The sequence below is a fragment of the Haliaeetus albicilla genome, chromosome 23 (assembly GCF_947461875.1).
Source record: "Haliaeetus albicilla chromosome 23, bHalAlb1.1, whole genome shotgun sequence".
Lineage (NCBI taxonomy): Eukaryota > Metazoa > Chordata > Aves > Accipitriformes > Accipitridae > Haliaeetus > Haliaeetus albicilla.
This window is the reverse complement of record NC_091505.1, coordinates 8,499,915-8,512,112: the sequence shown is the minus strand read 5'-3', so window position 1 is coordinate 8,512,112 and position 12,198 is coordinate 8,499,915. Positions and strand designations below refer to the sequence as shown.

Genomic DNA, 12,198 nt, shown 5'->3' with positions numbered 1-12,198 from the left:
GATTCAACTGATTTTGACAGGACTGCGTACTGTACTTTCACACATATAACCTGTGGGTCACATGGAAGAATAGCAAAAAAAAGAGGACATTGACCCAAAAGTTTCCTCTCTCTAGTTGCCCTCTTTTGTCCCAATACCACCCCTCCCTCACCTTTCATTTTATACAGATTATAGCCATGAAACACAGCACTTAGCATCCTGCATGCCTTTAGGTGAACCGATGACCATGAATGTTTTGCGGAACTGCGGTGCCCCATCTAGAGAGGCCTTGGCTGGTCTCCCTGTTCTTCCACCTGGCTCTTGGTTCATTTGTCCCATGGTGATGTCTACCCTAGGCTCAGAGGTCAATCTGCAGCATGCTCAGGTACTAATAGTATATTTAAACCTTCTCCATATGGTGACACTTTTGTGGGATTTTGCTGCAACTGTGATGATGGAGAGCATTGGCTTTTTTAACTGACACTAACACTGCAATCCACAATCTGCTGAGAAGCATGTCCTCGGCCTTAGAGGTCTGAAAGCACATGAAGGACTGGAACAGCACTTGCAGGTGTGCTTCATGAAAACATTTCTTCTTCTCCTCTTTTAGTAAATCAATTTACAGCCAAGAATAATGGCAGAGGTCCGGACAATGTATTAACTCTTTAGTCAATCTCTGTGCTGATGGCTCTGTGGTTTCACATTAGGTCTTTATCTTGAGTGTGTAACCTTCCTTTGCTTTCCCAGCAGTTACTGTCTTACAGCTTTTGTACTACCTAATACACTGTATCTTAGAGACCTCACCATCAAATTTAAATGTCACCCTACTTAGGAATAGGAGAGGTGATCGAACAAACAACTAAGAGCTCTAATGAGATACTGTTACACTCCTTATGATAATGACTTCTACACACAGCAGAACATAGTAGCACCTTTTCATTTGGAACATCAAACCCAAATGGTTTCCTTTCTGCTACACATAACTTGTCGGTAGTGGTATTCCCAATTCCAGGTACAGTACCAAGAAAAGCAACCGTGATAGGGTAATTCTCCCTTGATTTGTAGCTCTCATTGCAGTGTTTTCACTCCCAATGCAGTTGGAAATTAAAATGCATGGCAACTGTTTAAAGCTTTCAATTTAAACAGCAAAGCCAGGAAGTGGAGAAATACAAGAATATCTGACCTCACTGCTGAGGTACTTGTTCTAAGAAATGCACATTTTAACTTCATCACACAATTACCTCTGGTCTAGTCAGGCAACTCTGGGTCAAATTCATAGGTTGCTTAGACCAAATACTTCCACTGATTATATTGGTGCTTTACGGGTGACTGTATTCCAGGGAAGTGCATCACCTGCAAGGCTGATTCATTAGAGACTAAAGAACAACTCATGATTTTTTTTCACAAATGGTAAACTGAAGCTGTAACACAAACATACTGAAGCTCCAAGTAGGCACACAGGAATCCAGCCTGGCTCAGAGAGGTCAGCAGGAGCTTCGCTACTGGCTGACCTGTTGCTGCTGAGGCAGGTGAGAGTACAGATAATTAAATAAAAATAATTACCTTTCTTGCGCAGAAGAACACTGGCATGTTTCCGTCCGTTTCTGTTTTCCACATGACACGTATAGTTAGCCAGGTCTGCCTCCTCTACAGCATCAAAAATCAATGTCAATTCAACTTCTTTTTCTCCAAGATGTTCTCTGAGGAGTCTGAAAGGAAGGATACAGTCTTCGCTTAACTGAATTAATACGGGTGAAAGATTCCCAAAAGAACCATGATTTCTCAGCACAAGATACACAGTGTGCCTGACCTGCTTCACTCCTGGAGAAGGACTTAGAAGGAGACTTGAGTTGCCTGAAAGAGACTTCACAGAGGCATCTTTCATGACAAACAAAGCCTTTTTCTTCCTCCATGCCTGTAGCGAGGAGCTGAATCAAGTGCAGGAAGAGTGGCTATGAGTGCAATGGTTGCATGTCGCTTGTTTACCTCAGTTCCACCGGAATTAAATGCTAAAAAATGTTTCTTTTAAAAGAAGCAATAAATGCTCACTTTCCAGAGAAGTAAATATGCGCTACTAAGCCACTGCTGAGCAAATTATAAGGCAATATTTTAAAGGCTGGATATTGTGATACATTTTAATGTGGTCTGGAAAACCAATGAAAGGAGCTGTGCTACTCTGTGGAATTTTCCTCTATTTTGGGGGGCTAGATCCTGACTTTAAAAGAGAACAGTGTCAAGAACAAGAGCTCTCTGCTCCTTTGAGAGGACAGAGGAGACATGCAAAATGCCCACAAAGGGAACAGAAAGTTCTAGCAGACTTTCAGGCCAGAGGTACAGTCCTTTCATGCCATTGTTCTAATGTGAATATTAAAAAGAATGCAAAGTAAATGCAAGTGTTTTCTGATGCTGACATTAAGTCTAAAAATATAATGCCCTATTCTCTCAAAAGGCTTCTTATCAGTTGCTCAAGAAAAAGTTACTGGTCCTTTGAACAAGGAAATGTAACATCAAGTAAAATCTACCAGATTCATTTGATCCTGTTAGCGTACCGCTGCATAATGTGTAAGGGCGTAAACATAAAATGTGTGATGCCCTTGCAGTTGCCTGTGAACTCACCACTGCACTTAGTACTTCAGTGAGTCTTTTCTCCAAAAAGGTAGAGTACAGCACTAAGCAGTAAAGATATAAATAAGATCCACATTCACCAGAAAATAAGTATTTTCTCCAGAGACTGAGGGAGGCAACTGGGCACAAAGTAATTGAGAGCACTGTTTGCACTGGATGGAAACTGCTTCTGGAAAGCTTAAAATTTTTCAGTAACAACAACAAATCCCAAACTTCTCTATTGCGAACCAAAGGTGTTTTGGGGTTTCCAATGCACACACACATTTTCTTATGTACATAAGTTCATATAACAAGTACGGAACTCCAAATCTGAAAACAAATCAGAAGTGAAGTATGAGAGCATTCCACTAGACAATCAAAAATGCAAGCTTGACTGCTATAACCCACATATTTACAGTAAGATTTCATACAGCACATAGCCTTCAAAGGCTTGTGTGATTTGAAGGAACTCAGAAGACGTACCAGAGCATCCACAACATTTCAGCCTCTTTCACTATGGCTGTGCAACTTGCAAAAAAGTGAGTGGAAAAACATTAGTTTAAGAACTTGCATTTGTGTTGCATTTGGAACTCGGATTGCATCTTTTTTGCAAATTCACTCTCATTTATTGTGTATTTTTGAATTTTTTTTATTCTGGCCCTGAGTCCAAGTACAGACTCAAATCAATCTAAATCATTGGGTGTCAAAGAAATCAATTCTCATTTACCTATTAATATACCATATGTATATACATCAAAATACTTTAAACTCAGGAAAGTGTGTCTTCTCTGTTGGTAAACAATATGTTCCACAAATTTTGGTCTACAAATCACTTGCAAGGAACAAATAAAATCATTAACAGAGAAGATGTCTGGGACACTAATGTGGTGAGCTCTGTGAATGTTCAGATTGTCTCGTGTTTACTATAATCAGCATATTCTGTGCAGAAAAAAATGAAGACAGATTACAATTAAGATAAAATAAACTAATATTCTGAATCTATTTAAAATAAAATAATTGACCCTTAACCTAAATTTAAATAATACATGATCAGCTAAAAAGGAGCTTTCATAAAAAAGAATATGCATTTGGACTGAAAATTTTTTTCCACTTATTTTCATGCTAATTGCAATCTTTAGGAAGAGAACACTTTAGAATGGGATATATCATGAAAATGCTGACAGATACTTAAGCATTATGCTGGTAGCAAAGTGTAGAAAGCTCTTAGTGGTGTTAAACCTTTCATTCCTCCTTTTTTTTTTCCTTTTTTTTTTTCTTTTAACTAGTACTCTACAGCTAATGATTCATTACTGCCACAGAAATACACAGTTGGTCACCTCCATTTTTTTAATATGTGTGCAGCCTTTAATTGATAGCATTTTGTAGCTGGTTCATAGAACACTGAGCACAGTATTTTGGGGTTAGAAAAGGAATACAGTATCAACAAGTAAGACCTTAAAGCTGCAACAGTATTTGCTGCACACCCAGAAGATGAAGCTCTTTCCCTATCTCAGTCGGGAGAAACTTTGCCAGCAACACTGCCAACACATGCCAGCTCCCACAAGTTGAGAAAATAATAGCTCTTTTTTCTGGTTTGATGAACAAACTGTAAGAGTAATTACATCATTTAATACATAGATAAATCAATGGTGCTTGACAACTCACAACAAACAGGATGGAGGGAGAGAAAGAAGAGGTGGGTGAAGTAAAAAAAATACCCAGTGCTTTCTTTTTGTTCAAGCTTGCTTTCTTTTTGTTCAAGCTGAAGCATTTTATTTGATCTGAAACAAAACATTTTGTCTACTGATTATTTTTCAGTTAAGAAAATACGAATTAAAAACAAAAGTGTCATTTCAGGATACAAATGTTTTCTTTGAAAAACATCCAATGTTTCTGATTTTTCAAATCTCTTTTCATATTTTTCCAATGCATTTATGCACTAAGCTGAATCTGAAGTTAAAGTACTTTTCCTTTGAAACCATATTTTCCTAAAATTTTCAGGCTTTGTATGATCACAGATGTAAAGGCCATAAGAAAGCTTCACCGGGGTCTCTTTGCAAGACCAAGGCATTAATTCCAAACCTCTACTAACCTGCATGTGAGTTGGGACTTATCAAAAATGAAACTTTTATTCTTTATACAGTTGAGGAACTGGACTGTGAACAGGGATAGGAACTCTAGTCTGTAGATGAAAGGACCAATCTGTGTGTACATAAGTACCTTTCCAAAGAAAAGTAGTTCAACTAATAACATGGCATTGCGATCTTCCCTCTCACTTTCCTGTATCATGTTTCTCATTCCCTGCCCAGAAATTGTCTGCTTGAATAGTATAAGCTTTTCAGGAAAGGGCTGTCATTTCCATACTTCTCTGCAAAGTACCCAGCACATTAGCCAGGCAGTGATGGTAATTCTGCCCCCCTCCCTCAGTATCCCCTCCTGACAGAATGCAACATCCTCATCTTGTCTGAGAGTTTTGCAACCGTCAGTTGAGTTCTGTGGGTGAAAAGGCACAATGTTAAAATAATCAGCAGGAAGAAATAAGGCTGCCGTTCAAAATGTCTCCATTCACTTTTTTTCATGCCTCTAGAATGAGTTAAACTATTTCCACTTAAAAATGGAGAACAGATAAAAAAAAAGAACAAACATGCTCTACAAGTCGAGCATTGTGAGGCACCTGCAAACTGTTCTGCAGTGTTGCCTGAAGAAGAAAAACAAGCAACTCATAGGTGGCTGGAAGAGGAATATTTATGCCTGAAAATACTTCTTTGCCATGGCAGAGAGATGGTGTTGAAATTTGCTGTGGGCTCCTTTGATAATTAGGTACAACTGACAACTCTGCAGGCAGGCTTAAAGACACTGATTCCTTCTTTAATAGCCCTGGTTCAATTTATGTGACATTTTTATTACCGTTGTGAAAAATCCACCTGGCTAGCAGCCTCTTTCTCCTTTTCCCCCTATACATATCTAACATTTGGCGATCTTAATTCAAGGGAAGGCAAGGAGGCACATTAGAGATGTGGTCATTGCCTCCGAGTCCTGCAAAGCTGCTTAGTTACTTTTTATTATGATGCTCTGTAACAAGGTCTAATAAATAACAAGAAGCCCAGAGCTACACATATATTACTCATGGTGAAGTCTGCTTACCAAAAACCAGTTCCACAGGTTTGATTTTAACTGAAATGCTCAAGTCATGTGCATCCTTATTTCATGCTTTCATAACAGCACACTGACTAGCAACTATGCATGCTAGAGGATGCAAACTAGGGATGGATGTTTTGTACTCCCACACTGCATTGATCTGCAAACCTGAACTCTCATCATATACAACAAATCCAGCAACACAATGGATAGGTACAGTTCAGGGTAAGGACAGCACCAAAAATTCAGAGTGCTACTAAATTTGTGAACTAATTTAAGATAGGGGATGCAGAGTTAAAATGTTAGATGTTTGCCAAAGGAACAACCCATGGAGTGTCTTGGTCTGGTTGTAACAATTCCCAATTACTTGTAGTTTCTCAACATTAACAGAAACGTGCTGATAATACCATATAGAAGCAAACTGATTGGAAAAGCATCTAACCAGCAAGTTCACCATGGCTCATAAATTTTGAAACATACATGACATTTTTTGAAATACATCAATAAATACGACTGGGTGGAGGATGTGGGCTGGCTCAGGGCACTGACAGAACAGTTAGTGCTGCTTAGTTTCTGTGAAGCAGCATACCTGTAATGGGACACATAAACAAGGGCTGTTAGTGTGAAAAAGTCATTTGCAAAAAGTTACTACTGCAGTTGCCATAGCTACTTCTAAATGAAAAAAGGGATGGACTGTGGCACTGCTGGTAATGACGCAGTAGGTTTTGGTAAATGCTATGTTTTTAAAGCTGTCTGCGATGCACAGGAGGTTAGGTACGTGATAAGTAGCTTTGCTGAAGAGAAGATTCACTGAATTGTGACGGGTCTGTAAACTGAGTCAAAGCATTTTAACAGAGTGAGAAAAGGCAGTTGTCACAAAATTAATTTGAAACACAAATGTGTAATGAGATGGCACAATGAAGTACAAATACAGCTTTTCCAAACTCAATTTCACTAACAAATGCACATAAAGGAAAAGTTTTGAACTGTGCTAGAGCTGGAGAGCTCTTTAAATACAAACCTCAAATTGTCCTTCTGATGCAGAGGAGGAACATGACCAAAATCACTCTGTTCATATATATACACTGGAGAGGACACAATGTCGTTAAATGCTGATTACTTGCAACGGCAGAAGTTTCCAATAATTGTATTTTGTGGTCAGAAGCCCAAAAGAGGATTGTACACTTAAAGTCATTCTGGCAATATATGATAAATTTCATCTGTATGCAATTAAGGTGCAATGTTAGGTCAGTTATTTTAGTATATCTTAATAACTAGTGGCTAAATGGCTGAACTTCAAATTATTGATCAAGTAATAAAGCAAAGGAATCTCTCTCTCTGCCTGCCCTCCAAAATCACTTTTACAAGAAACAAACAACTCAGAAATGAGACCATAAAAATGTGCAGTGGAAGGTGCAAAGACCTTGGCTTTCTTTATGATCTATATTCATCGTGCGTATAGGAGCTGGGACCACCTTGTCTATAGTATAACCATAGCTTAGTCTTTGCTCAGAGCTATTAACCAGGCAATTATTAAACAAGAAAGACAAGAAGATGCTGTTAGATGGAAATTCCATGAAAGTTCCTGGGGATACACGTATTTGTTTTCATTACAGTTGGTACAGCAAATGATAACCAGCATCTGGAACAAGCCAAGCACAAGCTGGATATTAGACATCCTCACACAGTGCCTTCCTTCTCTCCCTTAAGTGTTAAGCATGGAGGAACAAATGATGCTCTTTGAAAGCCCTGGTTAAGGCAGACTGAGAACTATATCACAGGCAGGCAACACATTCCTTAGAAGAGAAAAAGTATGGTGACTTTGACAGGAGACCATTCATCTTCAAGATTAACACTGGTGCTGAAATGAATGTCATCTTGCCAAGGACTGCCACAAGAGGCAGCTGCAGTGGACAGCATCATTTCCATGCAGGGCTAAAATCAACCCCCAGAACACTGAAGAGATGCTTCAGCTACCATCAGGGGAATTTGATAACAGATTTTTAGGCACATAGATAGCTACTATGTCTAGAGTTTATTCACTAGAAAGGAGAGGGAGCAACTCCCACTGTCCTGGTTGCAAGTCATTCATCACTCTTTAGACAGAAAACTATTTCCACTTCTAATTAAAAACCTGTTTAAAACACCCAACAGGCCTTTGGGACATACCATGTTTTTAACAGTAAATATTCCAAAAAGTACCTGACTTCGCCTTCTCTAATGTGACCTTCTAATTCTTCTATGAATTTTTCCCCTTTCATCCAGTAGATCATGGGGCCTGATTCTCCACTGAATCCAAAGAAAGCTTTGCAGGCCACAGTCAGCGGGTTTCCTGAGAACACAAAGAAAAGAGAGGGTTAGACACTCTGTCATGGCTGCTAGTGAGACAATGATTGTGAGAAGTCTCAAGACCTCAGATAAACCTCCCCATTTAAAATTGGAGGGGAAAAAAAAAGAAAAAGAAGGAATAACTATAAACCATAGGAAAAAGGGTGATGTTGATCTGCATCTACAGGAAATAGCTGTGAAATGAAACTCTGAGGTTACCCATCATTTCATTTTTCTCGGAAAGATACTACATGAACAATGAGAAGCTATGGAAATGGTGTCAACATAAGGTGATGTCAGATTGGTTGTTAAAAAGAAAGAGATGACTTCTTTGTCAGACTCCTGGCATCTCTACCAGGACTGGGGAGTGTGCCCTAAGAGGCAGGTAAATTACTAAACTAGCTTACTGCTGCCTATCTACCCGTAAAAAAGACACAGTAATAATTTCTTCCTCACTTAGTTAGAAATCAAATGTTAATGAAGTCTTGGTAAGTTGTTCAGAGAGCTTTTAAAGATCCCAAAGTAATACATGATGCCAGCGAGCACCAGCAATACTCATGTTACTGTCAACAGGCTTTTGGCAAAGGACCAAACTTCAAAGCATTATTCAAGCAATAAAGTAAAGAACTATCCTTTTTCAGCTCTGCAAAAATACTTCCAAAAGAAAGAAAATAAAACTTGGAAACTAATCAGATTTCTCTTCTCTCCAAGAATTCAGCATTTAGATGGGTTTTTGTTTGGCTACAGCTTTAGCTGTACTCGCTAGTCCAGGACTGTGCTTACACTGCCAGGACAGATGGTCGTCTGCCTGCAGAAGACAAAAAAAAGAACAAAAAGTCCCCCTAAACAAGCCAGGAAATTCAGGAGAACCATGTCCCTTCCCTTAGTATGCAAATACAGCTGCTGCACCCACTTCTCTTTGCCTATTTTACCCAGCATAGGTGGTCCAGGTTACAAAGCAGCTGTAGAGTCACCAACTTACATGGGAGGACAGACCTCATTTAATGTCAATGGAGACTCCTGCTGAATCTTCCAGGACTTGGATCAAGCACGGAAAGTCCATATAATGCATTTTATTATATTTGGAAGAAATGCTTTACTATACCAGCCATTCTCAGTGCCAGCAGGAGACTCTCTTGACACTGAAATAGAACAGGCCTACACTTTTCAAAAAGGGCTAGTAATTTGGAGCACATCACCTGGTTGAGCATGGGCTAATGGTTTCACATGATTGACTTACTGTGCCTTAATCAGTTACCTCCTGTCTGCTCAGCAGTGATAACTCGCTGTGTGCATACTCAGAAAGTATCAGAGCTGTGTGTTAAAGCATCTGTGCCTAAACCCCCACAGAGCTGCCCTAAGTCAACTATTGCACTTGTCTATCCATTATTTCAGTGCCCAATTTAAGATATGTCAAAAGAGTCTGATTAGTCAGGAAGTGCAGCACTCCCAGCCACTGAAAATCAGCCGCCTTCAAATTGTTTCCAAGTCAAGATCCAAAATTACAAGTCCTTTTGAAACATTAGGATACAGCAAGAAAATCTTTAAAGACTGCATTTCAGTCTCTGTTTCTCAAATAGCAAAAGACAAAAATGGAAAATGTTTATCCTGAAAATGTTTTACAGAATCTTTCATTATCTCCACATTCACTATGAACTCTGGTACCACAGCTGGCCACTGAACATGTGCTGATGCTGACAGATTATGTACAACCAGCTCAAACGGCCAAAATATATGAAGGGGTGGATATTCACAGTTACCTGTACGTCCCACAGCATTGACCACCATCATAAGAAAGTTCCAAACTTCATTAACTAATGAAGAGTCAGAAGCACTTCTAGGCAGATGTTTAATTCCACTACAAGACAATAGCAGAGCAGTCTGTTTCCTTCTGCTCCTAACTGGTTCACCCAGTCCTGCGAGGAGCTGCATGCCCTCCATGGGTGGAGGGGAGAACTGGAGCCTCTGGCTATATCCATCTCACTTTTCCTAACATGCTGAATGCCTGCGTGGTGTGAGGTCTTTTGTGCTGCTTGCCTCAGAGTCAGGATACGCATCTATTTAAACACCACTTAGTGATTCGTAGCATGTGGCTGCTCAGTCCATGTTTGATTTTAATGGAAAAAGACAATTGTAGCAATGTGAAAAAGAAAAGGGCTAGACGCGGCCTATCAGCATTGACAGTATATGCCCTTTCCTTGGCACACCATGCTGGGCATTAAGTGTTACAGGCAAAATATATTACAGGGTGTGCTTTTCCTCAAACCAGCAGATTTTTACCTAAAAAACAAACCCTGAAGAAATGAAAATATTCCAAGGTGAGTCTAAGATTTCTATACATGCAGAGTAAATATCCTGAGGTAATATATCTGGTCTGAAGAAATAAGAAGTTTCTATACAAATAGGAAAACCTAAAAAAAAGCTGTTGGTACACAGCTTCTGTAATAAACAAACCCAATAGAAAACATCAGTAGCCTTTCTGCAGCAGCCTGCACACTCTGAACATGCCCAGGCAGATCTATTTCCCAGCTTTGCACCAGGGAAAACCAGCAGAATAAACTAATACCGTCAACGGCAAACTTCAGAGTGAATTAGTATTTTCAGCTCAAAGTCTGGGACTGGCCACACCTGAAAAAACCCACAGTCCATCTCATCTGCAAACCCGTCGCTGATCAGAGGGAGGTATAAGCAACTGTTTCCTGTGGAACAACTAATTTTTATCTCAGTAGCAGAATGAAGCACATTGGGGTTGAGCTGATCTGTCATGGGGTGGAAAGAGCTTGGGGCTTGATGACACCTCAAGGTCCCATCCAAACCCAAACTCTCACATACTGTTCTACTCCTCAAGCTGATTAAGGGCACCTTGCTCTTCTGTGGCTCTCTGAAGCACCTACTGGTTTATAACTCTCATCACTCCTTCGTGACTCTGGAAGCAGGACAAAGTCAGAAAAGGTAACATTGGCTCTTCCTTGCAGAAATACTTTACCTCCTTGCATAAGCCTCCATAAGGAAAGGAAAGGAGGTTTCCCCTCTCCTGCTACGTTAAGACACAGCTGGCCACAGCAGGTCACTGCGGGTTTTTAGGGAACTCCAACCAATTCCCCTCCAGAAAAGAACATGGCACGTCTCACTGCATTTCCCCCCAAGTACTGAGATCCTAAAACCGCAGCTGAATTCCCTGGTTCCTAAACGTATCCTTGAATATGGGGAGAAACAGGCACTAAGCATGGAAGGTGCCCTTTGCAGGTCCTTATTTTGGGACTGGCTTTGAGCCATGTGGTATCACACTGAGTCACAGTTCCAGGCAGAAGGAACTAACAGGCAGTTTGTAACTCCAAAGAACTCATCCTGTGTAAGGCCCAAACTTCTGCATACCATTACTGCTATTCTGCATAACGCTAAGTAGTTCCACTACTGACTTCTTATTAAGAAAAATTCCCCTTGAATCATTTAATTAACATCAAAGTTCCTAGAATGAATGGTATCCTAAAAGTTTTCCATTTGTAAATGTTTTCTGTTTAAATCAGATAGACATTTCAGTTGCAATTGTAATAGACATTTCAGTTGCAATTGTAATGAATAATTTGCTAAGAAACAGAGAAAATGATTAGTGAGGTTTCTAATGAATCAACACTTAAGAGAATGTTTTAAGAAACAAGGGAAGAAAGTAGAAAAGCCTGCTTGTAGACATCACTGAGTCTACTGCTTTGCTAGGGTCACCTTGTTACAGTAAAGCCTCAGGTTCCAGCAGAAGTCTCTGCTTTAGCTTTTTTCCCTACTCTGTCAATCAGGCAGGCTTGTTGCAAACTCCTAGGTGATAAGACACAACTGCTGGCAATAGGAATGACTTTTATTGCTAAATCTTACTGTACATTTTCCACCTGACCATTTCCACAATAAATCAATGTGAAGTCTATCACACATTTTAGCATTTTTTTCCTGAAAATGAGAATTCCACAGAAATGCAAATATTCAAGCAAAATAGCTGCCCGATGGCAGTAGGAGTACTGGCTAAGGATGGAAAAAGGGTCTTCAAAAGAATTTAGCCAGGCACGATTCTGAATGTGCTTACTGCAGGTCCAACATGCTTTGAAAAAGAATGACAAATCCTGCAGCACAGTCTCTCTTGAATGAGACATGCTCCATGCA

General features: G+C 39.8%; 1 protein-coding gene across 2 annotated transcripts in view; it reads right to left on the bottom strand.

Annotated features, from left to right (window-relative positions):
* IL1RAPL2 (interleukin 1 receptor accessory protein like 2) overlaps nucleotides 1–12,198 on the bottom strand; it is a 402,698-nt gene that overhangs the window by 22,292 nt on the left and 368,208 nt on the right. For both annotated transcript variants that reach the window (XM_069811122.1, XM_069811123.1), the window contains exons 7-8: nucleotides 7,924–8,053; nucleotides 1,543–1,688 (exon numbers count right to left, since the gene is read on the bottom strand). In XM_069811122.1, the coding sequence (XP_069667223.1) occupies nucleotides 1,543–1,688; nucleotides 7,924–8,053 (276 nt within the window). The remainder of the gene's footprint in view (nucleotides 1–1,542; nucleotides 1,689–7,923; nucleotides 8,054–12,198) is intronic.